General features: G+C 33.7%; 1 protein-coding gene across 6 annotated transcripts in view; it reads left to right on the forward strand.

Moving 5' to 3' along the window:
• The window catches only part of SENP6 (SUMO specific peptidase 6), a 115,070-nt gene that overhangs the window by 72,605 nt on the left and 23,721 nt on the right, over window positions 1-18,744 (forward strand). For 4 of the 6 annotated variants that reach the window (XM_060615981.3, XM_060615983.3, XM_060615986.3 and 1 more), the window contains 7 exons: window positions 2,808-3,040; window positions 5,810-5,980; window positions 10,754-10,787; window positions 11,194-11,388; window positions 12,326-12,552; window positions 13,873-13,982; window positions 14,121-14,237. In XM_060615981.3, the coding sequence (XP_060471964.1) occupies window positions 2,808-3,040; window positions 5,810-5,980; window positions 10,754-10,787; window positions 11,194-11,388; window positions 12,326-12,552; window positions 13,873-13,982; window positions 14,121-14,237 (1,087 nt within the window). The remainder of the gene's footprint in view (window positions 1-2,807; window positions 3,041-5,809; window positions 5,981-10,753; window positions 10,788-11,193; window positions 11,389-12,325; window positions 12,553-13,872; window positions 13,983-14,120; window positions 14,238-18,744) is intronic. The other 2 variants (XM_060615984.3, XM_060615987.3) reach the window with 2 other exon arrangements.

Raw genomic sequence — 18,744 nt, forward strand, 5'->3', positions numbered from 1 at the left:
AATGAACAAACAAAACAATTGAAGACTAAGTATTTTCTATTAAAGTCCATGGAAAAATATGTTTTAAGGACATTTTATACTAGTAATAAAAAATATCATTTATTGAATGCTTACATGCCTTACTTTGTGGTAAAGGTATAGACACTAACCAAGTTTAGTTTATTGTAAAAATTATTATAACATGTGAGGTAGGTACAGATATATCCCATTTTATTAATGAGGCAACCCATGATTAAGAAGATTAACTTCTCAATATTATTATATACATAAGGACTGTTGGAGTTTAGACTCTAGAAAACAGATTTTTCTGGTTCAAAGTCTTGTTTTCCTTGTATAGTTAATTATTCTTAAATTCGTGTTCCTATTAAAATAGTTTATTTTCATGAAACTTCTCTTATGTCTTGGGTGGTCAAATAATAAAATGTACAGTGTCTGAAGTAGTGGTGATAAATTCTGTATAGAAAAGTGAAGCAGGTCCAGGGAATAGAGAGTGCTAATTGTTAGATGTCAAGATGAAGAAGGGTGATATTTTAAAAAGGTGGTAAAATAGGCACTTCTGATAAAGTAACTTTTGAATAGAGCCCAAAACGAAGTAAGGAGAAAGACATGCTGATATGTATGGAAATAAGGTTGGAATGTAAGTACAAAGACCCTATATTAATCTGCTTGAGTTCCCATAACAGAATACCATAAACCAAGTAGTTTAAACAACAGAAATTTATTTTCTCACAGTTCTGAAGGCTGGAAGTCCAAGATCAAGGTGCCATTACTTTGTAGACAGGTGCCTGTTCACTGTGTCCTTACATGGCCCATCTTCTGTGCTTCCACACACAGAGAGAGAAATCTCTGCATTTCTTTTTCTTATAAGGACATCAGTCCTATTAGATTAAGTCCTCACCTTTATGAACTCATTTAATCTTTATTACCTTCTTATCAGCTCTATTTCCAAATTTGGTCACAGTGAGGGTTAGAGCTTTAACATATGAATTTTGAGGGGACACAATTCAGTCCATCATAGACCCTGATGCAGAATCTTATATATTACATAGGATGTATTCTATATACAGAATGAAAGCAGCTATGAGACAAGCTTTTTAAGTATATGTTTGTTGTCTTTGCACACTTCTCATTTCCTTTGAAATTATGGTGACATTGAGCACAATCCGCATTTATGTTAAGTTACTAAAACAAGAGGTATATAGTACAATTCTATCTGTTGCAGCTTTGGGGCTTTAAAGTAAGTTTTAAAGTACATATAGATGTTTTAATGTCTGTTAAGCACCATAAAAATAATTGTCAATAGAACAGTAGACTTCCCCCTTAGTATATATTCATATATAATATATTTCTGTATGGTTTTTCATAAAGCAGTTCATGAACTTTTTTTAAAGCTTACATATATCAGTCATTGTGCCAAATCTTTTACGTATTAAATCATTTGTTCTCATAACAGGTCCTTTGCAATAGGTACTATTTTTGTCCCTAATTTCACAGAGGCAAATAGTAAGTTACAGAACCCTAACTTTCAAATGTGTATAAATGTATTTAGATCTTGTAATCTGGCATGTTAGATTTTCTGTTAATAAAATAACAGTTCTGAAAAAGATCCAGCTTTAGCATTTGCTTCCAAGACTAGATAACAAAATAAAAAAGACAGGTAAATGGTGATGGAAATGATGCCTCTCTGGGGCATATTTAGTAACTAAACATTTACATGTGGGTTTCTAAAAAAGAAAAATGCTTCTTCAAGTTTATGTGTTCTTCCAACACATGATTTTTGAATTGTTTTCTTCACCAGGCAGTTTTAGACTGGGAGTATAGCAGTGGACAAGGCAATGATCTCATAGTTTATATGTAGTGGGGAGAGAGCAAGTAAACATCTAACAACAGAAAACAAAAAGCAACAGAAAATTTATATCAGTTGTTGTGAATAAGCCAACTATTTGCTTCCTTTAGATTGGGTAATGAATCAAAAAGCTAATATTTAATGACCAAAATGCAAAGTGTTAGGGGAATTGCAATCCAGACAAAATCAAACTTTGATGTTTGAGGAACAAAATAAATGGATGGTGTGCTTGGTGCATAAAGAGGGAGAAATGGAGCAGTATGAGAAAGTTGGAGAAGTAGGCAATGGCCAGATTATATACATTTATAAACCATAAAAGGGTTAGGATTTGACTCAAGTGCATTGTGGGTGGCTTGCGGAAATTATGATATAAAGATGGATTTGTTAAGATCCAATATCATTATTCTACTCACGTAGAAGATATAAGAGCAAATTCCCTTCATTAATGTCTTTTCAGGTCCACATTCATTTACTCCACAGAATTTACTGAGCAATTTGACACTGGTTCATGTTCTCCTAAGGACCAATTGCGATTTTAGTGATTTCCTATGTAAAATAAAATTATTTGGTCACATGGAGTTTCACACACATTTACAATGCATGCTATTTTGTGCACAGTTTCTGTGCAGGTTATCTTTATACTTGAGACTTTCTAGAACTCTGAAATAGATCTATGACATATGGTTAAATTTTGCTGTAACTTGGGTGTATATCTTGTGTGGGTGATGGTAATGGACTATAGAATACTTTCGTATTTGTAAGTCTATATAAAAAATGCCAGTTCTTATCCTTTCTTCATTTCTAATTGTCTTCAAATTTAACTTTTCATCAGATAGAATGGATTGTGTCTTCTTTCATTTTTATTAATCTTGGTTCTAGAAGAGATCCAAAGCAAATTTGGTATATTTCCCATTAACTGACAGAAATGAAATACCTGAAGTATTTAACATTTTCTTTATAGTCATTTTGTCCAGTGATGATGATGATGATGACAATGACAGGACTAACAGAAGAGAAAGCATATCTCCTCAACCTGCTGATTCAGCATGTTCTTCCCCAGCACCATCCACTGGAAAAGTAGAAGCAGCACTAAATGAAAATATCTGTAGAGTAGAGCATGAACTAAGAAGCATTCCAGCAGATTCAGAGTTAAATACAGTTACATTGCCAAGAAAAGCAAGAATGAAAGACCAGGTACTTTTCACATTTATTGACCTTTTACTCAGATTGACTCTCCCCTTTGGGATGTAAATTTTTTTTTGGAGGGTAATTTGACAGTATCTTAAGGAGAAAGAATTATTTATTAAGTAGGGCTTAAAATACCACTTGGAAGTTTATTTAAAAGAACATTAAAACATACAAAAACAGATTTCTATTAAACTAAAAGCTTAAAGTGTAAAAAATTTCAAAACAAAGAAAAAACACCAACCTTACAAGTGAAATATAAACACATACTCTTGTATAATCTGGTGGACAGGAAGAAGCTATTATCACTGACTTTTAGGATTTCTATGGTGCTGGTAGGAGGAATACCAAGGTACAGAAATACATGCATATTTTCTTTTTTATGAAGAACTTTTTAAAAAAATAAAAAACATACATGTTAAAAAATTAACATGTGTGGGTGCCTGGGTGGCTCAGTTGGTTAACTGTCCCACTCTTATTTTATATTTTATTTTGTGTATGTGTGTATTTATTTATTTATTTAGAGAGAACGTACAAATGCAGGGGAGGGCCAGAGGGAGAGAGAGAGAGAATCCCAAGCAGGCGGAATAGAATCCTCATTGAGTGCAGAGCTCGATGTGGGGCTCGATCCCATGACCCTGAGATCATGACCCAAGTTGACATCAAGAGTTGGGCGCTCAACTGACTTGAGCTCCCCAGGTGTTCCAAACATCCTAACTCTTCATTTTGGCTCAGGTCATGGTCTCACAGTTTGTGAGATCAAGCCCTCCATTGGGGGCTGTCAGTGCAGAGCCTGCTTGGGATTCTCTCTCTCTCTCTACTCCTTCCCTGCTTGCGTGCATGTGCTTACACTCTCTCTCTCAAAACAAGCTTTAAAAAAAAAAAATTACGTGTGTGTGTAAATGTTAGGAATTGTTATCAGTATAGATAAAATATGGAAACATACATACTCAGTTGTTAAAATGGAAAAATAAAGTATGATGATAGAAGAAATATGGACTAATATTTTTAATATAATCTTGGGAATGCCTTTCCAAGTATTTCAGCGCAAGCAAAAATAGTAAATAAAGAGATGAATATATATTATTAAATGAAAAGTACAGAACACTGTGCCAAAATACCATAAACTGAATTTGATGGGTAGATGTGAGTGGGGGAAACAGTGAACTGTGTGACAAAGTGTGAGTTGGTCCTTCATAGAAGCAAACCATAGAAAAATGAATAAAGGAAATGAATAGAGTTTTTACAATGTAGTGAAGTACTGAAAATGAAATTAAAATACATTTTGTTAAAAAAAAAATACATTTTGTTAACTGTCAGATTGTTGAAAATTTTTAAAGTATATAATAGCCTGTAATTTTGGTTAGTGTTGGAGAAATAGAGTGTTGGGTGTGTAAATTGGTATAGGTATGCTAGAGGCATTAGTTTATACACACACACACACCATGATTGAGCAGCAAAAATGCTTGGAGGAGAATAGTGTTGTCATGGGGTAAGATCAGAAAGAACTCACATGTCCAGCATAGGAGGGTTCAGTTAAATAAATAATGGATTTCCATATGATGGAGTTTGTGAGTGAACAGTTTTCATACTGGCACAGTGAATAGTAAGAGTTTCTCAGTGCTCTTTTAGAGGCTCCTTGGGAAAGATGTGGACCACTCGTTTCTAGACTCAGTCTCTCCACTTTGGATTCAACTGGAGCAGCTCTTATAATTACCAATTTTATTATTGAGCTAAATGACATTTATTTGAAGAAATAATTCTGAAACTGAAAAAGCTTTTAAACCTCTTTAGTAGGTTTCTGTTAATAATTTGGGGAAATATTCATGATTAATCTGTTAATGAGCCTGAAAACTCAGTGTTGAGAAATAAATATGTGTGTGTGTGTGTGTGTGCGCACAGTTGTAGAGATATAAGTATATATACATACATAATATTTTAATACATATTTTTACCTATACCATAGATCATGGAAATGTTTCTAGAGGGACAGTGGGAGAATAGTGCCTGTCTCTATGCAGTGGTTTTGTTTTTTTCTTGCTTTCTATCAAGATCATGTTTTATTCTTGTGATAATTATTAATAAAGTTTTTAGTGTAACTTTAGTTACATTTAAATTATATACTCCTAAAATGGTATTTTATATTATGATTAATTTGCATGTGGAAGTGACTGAAATTTTAACAAATCAAGTACATTTTAAAATATGTTAAAGAATCTTTTTGTAGTGTAAATAACCATTCCCCTAAATTATCTGTTTTCTAAAGAATTGCTGATTTAATCCAAATATTACAGCCACTATCACTATTACTAGCTAATTTTTATCCAGCATTTTACTGTGCATGAAGCGTTGTGCTCAGCTGCTTATATACTCTACATCATTTGAATAGATACTCTTCTATCTATTTTAGTTTAGGAAAAGAGTTTTAGGAAAGGAGTTTAGGAAAGGAGTTATTATTGTTTTAAAAATCAGATAATTACAAGGTGGTATAGCTATGATATGGACCTAGGTAGTCTGATTTCCCAAAGTACATTCTTGGTGCTATGCTGTTACTGTAATTTCAAGTAATGACTAGGTGTAAAGTATAGTATAGCTGGACAAAATAAGGATTTCTGTTATATGAAATCAATAAATATTTACATCCTCTGTTGAAGTAAAATTAGTCTTTAATATTTTGATAATTATGTTTTTTATGTTGGGTCTTCTTTGCATATGTCGGCTTAGTTTCAACCTTGTTTTAGTTGCTTATAAAGTGAAAACATTTTTTTTCTTTTTCAGTTTGGTAATTCTATTGTCAACACACCTCTAAAACGTCGTAAAGTGACGTCTCAAGAAACTTTAGTTGATCCTGTATCTTTAAGCTGCCAAAGTTCCTTTGACAGTGTCATTTTAAACTGTCGAAGTATACGAGTAGGAACACTCTTCCGACTATTAATAGAACCTGTAATTGTAAGTACATTCTTAAGCTTTTTACTGTACCAGTTATAATTTTCAAAATTACATGGCTAAGGCTAATATATAATATTTTAAAACTTATAAATTAAAATATTTAATAGAATATTAAAAATTATTTCAAGATTTCAAATTGCTTTAAGAGTATATAGACAATTATAAATAGTTCCTTACAGTAAAAATCATTGGATAAAAAATTCTAATGTAATGTTCAAGGTAGTGACATATCCATCATAAGAAGATACTTACTCTCACTGAGTTAGAAAACTAATATGTTACTATTTTATTCTCATGCCAGCTCAGTGTGTGAAAAGAGTATTTTAAAGAATGATAATGAGAGAAAGATGAATTCAAAAGCTTTGGGGTCTGTAGAAAAATGTCTTGCAACATTAAGACTCCTAGAAATAGATTATTGGAATACAGTCACCACACAAGAGGCGCTGTGCTTTTGGACTAGTTCAGTGTCCAGGAAGCCCAAAGGACTTTCTGTAGTTCCTTTATCTTACTTGTCATCCATGTTACTCTGCTGGCACCAATTTAATTCAAATGTTTATTTTGCATTTGAAATTTTAATATAATTTTAATATAACCAGCTTTCTTAGTCATCATTTTTCTTCTTCCTAATGTATTCTGTACATTATTGGTAAATTAATCTTCATTTAACACTACACTTAGTTTGTAAGCTTTTATTTTATGATTGCTTAACTTGGCGTCCCCAACTGTCTGTTTTCATCTATTGTTTGAAGCCTGGTCCCCTATTATTGTTCTTTAGACATAAAGTAGTGTCTTTAAGAAAACACATTATGCCACATAAGGAAAGTTAAAAGGTAGTTATACTGTTGCTATTTAAATTATGGTAAGTAATAGCTATTTATTTTCTAGGATTCATAGTTTCAGGATACAATATGGCCAAATATGGCCAAAAAGAAAAAATATATATAGGTTAGTATAGGAGAAAATGATATATGGACTTGATTTCTTATCAGAGCAAAACAGTATGTGAAACCTAAATTTTTTTTTTTAATTTTTAATTTTTGTTTTTTTACTCGGGGGGTGCAAATGGGGGAGGGGCAGAGAGAGAGATTGGGATGAAGAGAATCACAAGCCGACTCTGTGCTATTAGCATAGAGCCCAATGCAGGGTTGGAACTGTGAGGGCATGACCTGAGCCACAATCAAGAGTCAGACACTTAACTGACTGGGCTACCCAGACGTCCTGCGTTTTTTTGGTTGGTTGCTAGTTGGTTGGTTGGTTGGTTGGTTTTTTTGTTTCGTTTTGTTTCGTATTTTTTAATCAAAAAACTCCAGCTTCTCACCATTTAAAAACTTAGAAGTACTCCAGAGATTTAAAGCAAATTATATATAGACTAGACAATCCATTATTACCCAATAACATTGTAACATATGTCAAGGTTGTCAAGGATTTATGAAATTTGTGTTTTGTTACAAGTCTTCATAGGACAGATTATCTTTCCTGGTTTCTGTCAGTTAACAAAAGTGTCATTCTAAGTCAAAATAGCTCAAAAATTCTCAGGGGCACCCTATAGTTTTCTGGCTTTTTCCCACATTGACACCGTTAATCAGAACTTTACACGATAATTAAGGCTTTGCTGGCATTTTAGATATTTAGTTGAAAGGTGCACATTTGGTCTCAAGGCTAGCTATCAAGAACTACATTCGGGGGCCTGGCTGACTCAGCCAGTAGAGCATGCAATTCTTGATCTTGAGGTTGTGAGTTTGAGCCCCACATTGAGAGATTACTTTAAAAAAAACCTACATAACATTAAAATCAGAATGAAAAATTTTTTTATATGAAAATTATAGGTTAGTGTATATATGATTTAGTGAAGAAAACTAACTTTATGGATTTACTTTAAGAAGTAAAAGGCAGTATATGTAATATAGAATGTGTTCACACAGGTAATTTTTCTTTAAATGCTTAAGTGAAATATTTCAACCAAAAAGTTGTGCTTATAATGTGGAATTTTGCAACTGTGGTGTTAACTTTCATTGTACCATGGGATTCTTCCAAAGAACATTCTTTAATGAAGGATAATTAATCTGTAATTTCTTCAGATAATATATTAAAGATGATTTGACATTTTCTTCTTGAATATAACTGCCTTGTGTTTTATAGTGATTTATCTTCCATGTCATCATTAATCTCAGAAACAGATTTTAAATGTTTTATTGTTTTAAATATTTTATCAAATCTCATTTATTATTGGATAATTTAATTTCATTCAGTGTAAGAATTGATACTATCTAGAAGTTCCACTTTTAAATCTTTATATTATCTTATTTTTAAGTAATCTGTCTATGCCCATTGTGGGGTTTGAACTCAAAACGCTGAGATCAAGAGTCACATGCTCGGGGCGCCTGGGTGGCTCAGTTGGTTAAGCATCCAGCTTCATCTCAGGTCATGATCTCACTGTTTGTGGGTTCGAGCCCCATGTCGGGGCTGAGAGCCTGGATCCTGCTGAGAGCCTGGATCCTGCTTCAGATTCTGTCTCCCTCTCTCTCTGCCCCTCCCCTGCTTGCTCTCTCTCTGTCTCTCAAAAATAAATAAAAATATTTTTTTAATTAAAAAAAAAAAGAGTCACATGCTCTACCAACTGAGACAGCCAGACACCCCTAGAAGTGCCAATTTTATTTAAAAGTAAATACTTTTAATTTACAGGAAAATGGCTTACATTATTAGGAATAGCATTTATACCCACATATAATACAATCCCTCTTTTTTCCAATGAGAAGATATAAAATTTAAGGTTTTCAGCTACCTTAAATTTAGAAACTCTTGGATATGATGGTGAAATAGCCCAATGTCTACTTGTAATTTAGTTACAAGTTTTTAAATGACAGATACTTAGATCTGCTTCTTTCTGTTCTTATATCTCATACAGCAATTTTATTCAAATGCTTCCACATTAGTGTTTATGTCATCCTTATTGCCACTTTTTGAATCATCTAACATACTTTTTAAAGCATGTAACTTCAGCTTCTATGTATGTTGTAATGTTTCCCTAGCGACAAGTAAGCATTCTTGGTGTCCCCATTTATCATATTATCTATAGGCACAGTCTTTAGAAGGTATGTTTAGTAACATTCTAGACTTAGTAATTATTGTAATAATTACTGAATTTATTTTATATCTCTTTGCTTCCTTTTCTTCATTGTAAAAATTTTATTTACTTTTTAAAAATGTTTATTCTGAAAGAGAGAGGGAGAATGAGAGCAAGAATCCCAAGCAGGCCCCATGCCATCAGTGCAGAGCCCTACGTGGGGCTTGATCTCATTATCTGTGAGATCATGACCTGAGCCGAAATCAAAAGTCGAACAGTTAACCAACTGAGCCACTCAGGAACCCCTACATTGTGAAAATTTTTAAACAAAAGAGTTGAAATAATTTTACAGTGAATGTTCATAAAACTCCCAGCTAGATTCTGCCATAAGCATTTTACTAATAAACTTGCTTTTAATGTATCTGTTTGTTCTTTGGTATATCAATCCAACTTACTTATTTTTAAGTAGGCTCCACACCAAATGTGGGGCTTGAACTCATGACCCTGAGATCAAGAGTTGCATATTCTACCAACTGAGCCAGGTGTCCTCCAACTTATTTTTAAATGCATTTTGAAGTTCTTGTCTGCCTTTTGCATTCTCTTAATGGTAACACAGAAAATGAGTAGGATATATTGACTTAATATGTCTTCTCCATGTTAAAATTATTAGCAAATCGCCTTTTTATAAGTACCAATAATAACTGATTGAGGCAGAATTTTCAATGGAATGTAAAACCATTGGCGGAAAGGTTATTAGGGAACAAGATATTCACAAGCTTTCAAGTATCTCTCCACAGGTTACTATTTAATTACTGAGGGAAAAATATTATCTTTACAGTGGAAAAACCTGACACACCTTTGCTAAGTGATTAAGCTTGTTATTAGTACAGCCTGACATCCTGTGCCTTCCAGTGTGATGTCGTAGGAGGTATAAGACATTACCTGTGTGTGAAATTTGCTGGAAATGTGTGGCCTGAATTTTAAATTGAAGAAACACAAGTTCAAGATGTTGTACATTTTGTAGAACCTAGCCTGGATTCTTCAAAGGTCATGTCATGAGGAACAGAGGGGGACATATTTCTGGTCTAGACCAAGGTAGACAAAAGAAACAAATGTAACCTTGACAGAATTATGGCTTGGGGAAGGTAAAACACAATAAAGGAAAATTTGGAACAGTTGGGGAAATTGGAGTAAGAAGTACATGTTGGATGGAATTAATCGTGATTTTCTTAGGTATAGTAATGCTGTTTTGGTTGTATAGGAGAATGTCCTTGTTCTTGGGAGATACATGCTGAACGACTTAGGGAATGTCATGATGTCCTCTGCTTGTTTTATGCTGGTTTAGCAAAAGGAAGTGTATATGCACAGAAAGAGTGATGGGGAGTAGTTGTGGCAAAATTTTAACAGTTGGTGAATCTAGGTAAAGGGTATTCAGGTGTTCATTGTAATGTTCTGTCAATATCTCTTTGAAGTTCTAAGAAATATAAACCAATATAAGAAATGTTCTAAGTATTTGAATAAAAAGGTGAAGCTTGCCTTTCTGAAGGAAAATTTGGAATGGGGGGATATCTCATATTTAAGTACATGGTAGATGGTTTTGTTTTTCTGCCTTCTATAGTCTAAGTCTCAAATAACAATACGACACTTCGGATATTTGTAGCAAAATCTTTGTAAGTTTATGATTGATACTAATTTATCTTACTTTTTAGTTTTGTTTAGATTTTATCAAGATACAGCTAGAAGGTAAGCTATTTCATGTCTTTTTAGTCACTATAGCTTTGTTTACAATAAAACACTTTACAAGAATAAAATATTAAATGATATTCATAGAATTCATGAAGATGAATTCATTTTTACATGTTTTCTTGACAAAGGGCATGTATCTTAATAGTGTAATTTAATTCTGTAACATTATAAAGCCCGTGTTTAATTTTGTAAGTATACTTCATTAGAATCCTCTTTTCATTTAAAAAAAAAATGTAGAAGCTTCTTTAAGATAGTTATAAAGATTTTTCATTTCCCACTACAGTTACTGTTTATAGAGCGTAGCAAATATGTGGTTAACTTTAAACTTGTATTTCTTCACAGTTTCCTCCATTCTTGATTTTTAGAATTAATTCCTTTTCTATTTCCATTTATTTTCCTCCAGAACCAGAAAATGATCCTGTAGGGATTACTTTAAATACCTCTGATCTAACTAAATGTGAATGGTGTAATGTCCGAAAATTACCAGTTGTATTTCTTCAGACAATACCAGCAGTTTATCAAAAGCTGAGCATGCAACTGCAAATGAATATGGAAGATAAAGTTTGGAATGATTCTAAGGGAATAAATAAATTAACAAGTAAGTTTTGTGGAACACATTAAAATAATACAGTGTGAGTGCACTTGAATAGATGTCCTATCTACAGTCCTTACAGTGATCTCGAAATATCTATATAGTCTCCCATTTTATAAATGACGAAAAAAGCCCACAGAAAGTGGAAGTTCTAAAGATAATACCCAGGTTTACCCATTTAGAAGGTTTTCAAAATGAGTTAAAACTCAAAAGAGATCTGCATTCCTTATTTTAAAACTATAATCGGAGTAAAATGAAAAAGAAAATTAATGCGCTAGAAGGAGTGCTAAGTGTAAATCAACCATATAATTCTGGAATCTTTGAAACAGCCTGAGTAGGAAGTTTGTGGCTTCTTAGAATAAGTTTTCATCCTCTACAATAATAGATGTAGTTCTCCAGTTTGTATCCCTTCACCTCTGACGTTTATGACATAGGATGACTAATTGTAAGGTAAATACTTTTCAGCAGTAATTGCTGCTTCAGCTTAATGATGAAAATTGATAGTTACTATTAAAGCTGTAAGAATTGGCATATTAGTGAATAGTAGTTTTTGCAATTAAATTCTCTAGAGCTACTAATAGTGCACCTGGCAATTTGTGTTTTACAAAAATGTTAATTAAAATATATTTAAAACTATAAATGTATTTGGATTCTATTAGATGAGGTAAATTAATACATCCATGAACAGGTTTGTTCTTAAGCTTCCTGCTAGGGTAATGTGTCCTAGTTCCTTTTTCTTAATAACTTTTAGGTGACATTGTTAGATGACACCGTTACTGGTCTTTATTCCAATATTTATTATACACCCACTGTATACCAAACTATTTTAAACATATGTACCAGGATTTCTAGTGATATCCTGGAAATAACTAGCTGTTACTCTTTCTTTAATATCTATCTACCTATTTTTTTCTTTTAGACTTAAAGTTATTTTTTTTTTCAGATTTGGAAGAACAATACATAATTTTAATATTTCAAAATGGCCTTGATCCTCAGGCAAATATGGTATTTGAAAGTATCATTACCGACATTGGTATAAAGAATAATGTGTCCAATTTTTTTGCGAAAATTCCCTTTGAAGAAGCCAATAGCAGACTTGTTGCCTGTACAAGAACCTATGAAGAGAGCATCAAAGGAAGTTGTGGGCAAAAAGAAAACAAAATTAAAAATGTAATTATGTTTTTTAGTTTTTTAATGTAATTTTAAATAATGCCTAGCTTTAAAGGGAAATATTGGAGTTAGATCTTTTTAATTCCATTTCAGAATTATTTGCTTTTATATGTGATTCATAAACTATCTTGTGTCAGAAAGTTAATGGTGGGTAGATGACTTGGGACACAAATAGTACTTGGTACAGGTCTCAAAAGCATTTTTTTCGTTCTTTTCACATTGTATTATCTTTTCATCTTTTTCTCTTATCCTGTTTTCTTTTTACCCCAGTCTAAACATAAATGTTCATACTGCTACATTCAAATTAATCATTACTCTTAAATTTGCTAGTGGTTCCTAGTGATGTATTGGATTCAGTACAAATAAAGGAATTTTGGTCCTTGATGTACATTTATATGTACCATGTGTACACATAGTTGAAAATTTGAGAACCAAAGAATACATATCATTTGATTGTGACTGTCAACATATATTTCCAATTCTAGAATAATTAATCATACAGTAGGTAACTCTAAAGCCACCTGAACCAAAGGCTGTGTACTATAACACATAGTATAATGTTACATAATAAAAATTTGTCTCCTTATCATGCAACTGAATTTTGCCAACTTAATTTATTAGAAATACTTAAAATCTTCCAACCTGCCTACAAATTGGAAATAGGGCTATCCAAGGCACAATCTTGGTGAAGCTGAGTAAGGTCTCACCAGAGAAGAGCTATTCACACAGTAAGTGGGTTGAGGAAAAGAACAGAAGGAAGAGGAACCATTCCCCTTCTTTTGTATAACTTGCTATAAGAGATTGTTAATGAGGAAGAAAAAAGCAACTGGAGCTGTAAGACAGCTGCAATAGAATAAAATTTCAACGCAGGGTCTTTCTTTGTTTCTTTGTTTCTTTGTTTCTTTCTTTGTTATTCTGGAGAACTAAAGCTCATTGGACTGCATTCCCTGAGCCTCTCCTCCCATATCCCATGGATTGCCTAGCCATTGAACTTAGGTAGACCTCCACTCTCAGAAGAAAAAACCACTATATTTGTTCTTTCGATTTACAAACATAATCTAAATAAGGATGATAGAGATCTTAGATAAGATACCATAAAATCATTGTTATAAAAATTGGAAGCATATCACTGTTCTTGAAACTACACATACAAAGAATGTGGACCATAGTTTTGCCTGTTTCTTTTTAAAGTCATGTATACTTTTTAAATTCATATTTGTAATTTTCTTTAATTGAGAAGTATTCTTGTGTTTGCTTTTTTTTTTAGTGAAAAATTTCTCAGTTGACTTTGTAAACTGGTAATTTAATTTCCTTTACTAGGTGTCCCTTGAATCTAAAATACAACTTAAAAACAAACAAGAATTCCAGTTCTTTGATGATGAGGAAGAAACTGGAGAGAATCATACCATCTTCATGGGCCCCGTAGAAAAGTGAGAGTATTCATTTATGTTTGCAGTGCCTTTAAATTTCTTTTCCGTTTTATTAAATTTCAATTCTGTACACACACACACACACACACACACACACTTGTGGTTTTTGCTTGTGTTTTTTTGTTTATTTTGTTACAGATTGATAGTATATCCACCACCTCCAGCTAAGGGAGGCATCTCCGTTACTAATGAGGACCTACACTGTCTAAGTGAAGGAGAATTTTTAAATGATGTTATTATAGACTTTTATTTGAAGTAAGTTAATTTTCTTTCTTTTAGCACATTTTTAACATTCTATAATGTATATCTTTGTTTTCTAGAGTCAAAACTTTTTAATTTTTTTATTCTATCACTACCACTTATGTGACATTTGGGAAATTATTTAATGTCCCTACCTGTGTGTTTTCTCATTTAAAAAATGAAAATAATATCTAAAAGGGTATGAGAATTAAATAATACATGTCAAGCACTAGGAAAATACTTGGCAAATACAACATGTTCATAAATGCTAGATTATTATGTTGTTATTGTTATACTGCCTCAAGCCTTTTAAAAAATGGTTACTACCCTAGGTTAGGTAATAAATTACTGTGTAAGCACAAAAGTATGATTTTTTACTTGGTATTTCATCAAGTGCCAGCTATGAACCACGTACTGTGTTAGAAGTTTATGGTTTTGTAGGGAGCAGAAAAAGGGATTAAAGCTTTGACAGAAGCATTAACATGGTATAGATATAGCAGCAAAAGAATGTTTCATTCTCTTCATGGGTACAGAAATAGGAGGGACCAAGAAGCTTTCCTGGAAGAGCTTACATCATGACCCAGTATACACATGCTTAATACATGTATGTTTAAGTTTATATGTGTTCAGTGGTTTGTGATATAAAATGAGTGTATATATGAAACAAAACAGAACTTACCTATCAGTATGTCTAGCACTTGCCAATATTTTCTAGTTTATTCAGGGCACCTGGGTGGCTCAGTCAGTTAAGCATCAGACTCTTGATTTTGGCTTAGGTAGTGATCTCACGGTTCTTTAGTTCGAGCCCCCAAGTCAGGCTCTCAAAATAAATAAATAAACTTAAAAATATATTTTTTTTCTGGTTCATTCAAATGTATTTCATAAAACAATATTTTTTTAAAGAACTGGTTGTTGAAAGCTGCTGAATTGATATTATAGCTTACTAATGGTTGCACTCAACAGTTTGGGAAAAGAAAACATTGTTATAAAGAGTGAAAGGTTTGATCAGAGAAATGTTTGATATTATAATTGAGCTTCCTTAAGATCATTTTGACAAGAATGTTCATTGTGGGTGTGTAGTTGAGAGATGACTTAAGGAAATTAATTAAGGTGATATAAGAAGCCTGATTAAGTCATTTTATTTGGAGTGAAGACGGAAATAAATGTTTTTTAGGAGGTAGAGTTGTTTAGCAACTGATTGAATGGATATTAAGAAAGAGAGGAATGGATGGCAGATAACTCCTCGCTTTCCAACTACTGAGACCTGCTAAATGATTTTGTCACTACCTGTGAGGCAGTGAATGCAAAAACAGAACAGGTTTGGATGGAGGACAGGATGAGTTCCTTTGAGATGTCTTTAATAACAACAGAAGGGACAGTGCCAATAAGCAGTTGAACATATGGTTCTGGAAGTCATTTGAGTTCTTGCTTGGAGGCATAGAGAGTTAGGAGGTTTTATTTTGCAAGTGGTAATTTAATTATGAGAATGGGTGTAATTGCTTAGGAAGAAATACAGAATGAGGAAAAGAGCTACAAGAACAGAATCTGGAAAGTTAAAGAGAGACAGGGAAGAAAGAGATTCTCTTGACTAAATTTTGAAGGATCTGATAGGTAAGAAGAAAAGTCTGGAGAGGGTTATGTCATGAAGTTGAAAGGAAGTGAAAGCTTTAAATAAAGAGGATACATTTAATGTCAGTACGGCAGAGGTCAAGGTAGATAAGGGCTAAAAGTAACTTTAAGGTTATAGTGACCCTGAGCTAGATCGGGGTCAAATGTAGAGCTGGACTTGTACCTGGTCCCTGGGGAATAATGAGATACTCTATTCTCTCCCTCTCTAGCAGAGGTGGTATCAATGGAGTCCTAGTGGGGAGCCTTCCACCCCTACTTACTATTAACATTGAGCCCCTCCACCTCTCATAACAATGGTGGCCTAGTAGAGAACCTGAATTTCACCTCCACCTAGTGGTAATGAGATAGCACCCACCGCATCCACTGGAAGGCGGTGCCAGGGGAGGCCTGCTAAAGCACAAGAACTAAATCAGATCTAGAGTCCTATAATATAGTATTCAAACTGTCCATATTTCACTTGAAAATTACTTATCTCATCAAGAAACAGAGTTCAAACAGAAAAATAGAGAGTAAACACCAAGGTGGCACAGATATTAGAATTATGACATGGGCACCTGGGTGGCTCAATTGGTTAAGCATCTGACTCTTGGTTTCGGCTCAGATCATGACCTCTCAGTTTGTGGGTTTGAGCCCCATGTCGGGCTCTGCACTGACAGTGTAGAGCCTACTTGGGATTCTCTGCCCCTCCCCTGTTCTCTTTCTCCCTCTCAAAAATAAATAAACTTAAAAATTATGACAGATTTTAAAGCATCCATTAAAAAAATTCTTTAATGAACAATTGTGAACATACGCGAAACTTAGAAAAACAGATGTAAATGAGGAAGAAATGGAAATTTTAAAACTAAAACTGTAGTAACAAATGAAAACTTTGATAGGCTCAACAGCAAAATAAAGAAGAGAGAGGAAAGAATCAGTGATCTAGAAGATAGAGCATATTACTAACTACATTCAATTTAAATGCACTATTTATTTCAGTTAAAAGACCAAGATCAACAGAGAGTGGATTAAGCACCATAGCCCAACTATGTCCTGTTTACAAAAAAGTGACTTCAAAGATAATAATATATGTAAGTCGAAAGTAAAAGGATGGAAAAAGATATGCCATGCAAATATTAAAGCAGGAGTGAATTATGATATCATTAGAAAAATAAACTTAAGAGGCGCCTGTGTGGCTCAGTCGATTGAGTGTCTGACTCCTGATTTCGGCTTGGGTCATAATCTCATGGTTCTTGGGTTCAAGCCCCGCATCATGCTCTGCATTGACAGTGTGGAGCCTGCTTGGGATTTTGTCTCTCTCTCCTCCGCTCTACGCCTCCCCAGCTTATGCGCTTTCTCTCTAAATAAATAAATACATAAATAAACCTTAAAGAAAGAAAGAAAAATAAACTTAAGAACAAAGACAACTACCAGGGCTAGGGAGAGACACTATACAATGATAGGTGAATCTACTAAGAAGACTTAGCAATCCTTGGGGCGCCTGGGTGGCTCAGTCGGTTAAGCGTCCGACTTCAGCTCAGGTCATGATCTCGCGGTCTGTGAGTTCGAGCCCCGCGTCGGGCTCTGGGCTGATGGCTCAGAGCCTGGAGCCTGCTTCCGATTCTGTGTCTCCTTCTCTCTCTGCCCCTCCCCCGTTCATGCTCTCTCTCTGTCTCAAAAATAAATAAACATTAAAAAAAAAAATTTTTTTTTTTTAAATAAAAAAAAAAAAGACTTAGCAATCCTAAATGGGTGTGTACCATACAACAGAGCTATAAAATATGTGAAATAAAAACAAACTGATCTAAAAAGACAGACAAATCCACAAATAGAGCTGGAGACCTTAATTCCCCTCTATCTACAATTGATAGAACAACTACACAAAACTGACAGTAACGACATTGTCAACCATCAGGATATACTTAACATCAGAGGATAATATCATATTCCTATTATGTTAACTATATACCATTTCCAAAAGTACTGTTTTTCCTTTTGAAGATTTAATGGTAATGGAGTATGTTTCGGTAAGTTATAAAATGTATCAGATTTGCTAACGAGAAACTGCCCTAGATTTTAAATGCTTGACTTTGCAGATTAAAGTTAGACTCCTGCGACCTCTAACAAATTCATTCGAGTTCAAAGTTCTTCGTAGCTAAGTCAAAAGATGTTATCTCCTACAAATGGCCAACAATGAAAAAATTCTCGATATTATTCATCAGAGAAATACAAGTCACACCCACAATGAGTTACTATCTCATACCCATTTGGATGACTCCTATCAAAGAAAGACAGAAAATAACAAGTGTTGCCAAGTATATGGGCAAATTGGAATCCTTGTGCACTGCTGGTGGGAATGTAAATGGTACAACCACTGAGGAAAACAGTAGGGTGGCTCCTCAGAAATTAAACATAGAACTACCCTATGATTCATCAATCCCACTTCTGAGTATATATCCAAAAGAATTGAAAGAATTTGCACACCCATATTCATAGTAGCCAAGAGGGGGAAGCAACTCATATGTCCATTATTGGATGAGTGGATAAACAAAATGTGGTATATAGATACAGTGGAATATTATTCAATTCTTAAAAGGAAGGAAATCTGTCACATGCTGTAACATGGATGAATCTGGAAGACATTATGCAAAGTGAAATAAGCCAGTCACAAAAACAAGTACTATATGATTCCATTGTATTAGGTGTCTGAAACAGTCAGATTTATACAAAAAGAATATAAATGGTAGTTTTCAGAAGATGAGGGGTGGGGAGGGGAAAGGAATTGTTTAGTGAGTATAGAATTTCTGTTTTGCAAGATAAAGTTCTGGAGATCTGTTTCACAACCATGTAAATCTACTTAACACTGTTGAACTGTACACTTAAAAAATTGTTAAGATTGGGGGGGCACCTGGCTCAG

This window comes from Panthera onca, chromosome B2 (assembly GCF_046562875.1).
Source record: "Panthera onca isolate mPanOnc1 chromosome B2, mPanOnc1 haplotype 2, whole genome shotgun sequence".
Classification (NCBI taxonomy): Eukaryota; Metazoa; Chordata; class Mammalia; order Carnivora; family Felidae; genus Panthera; species Panthera onca.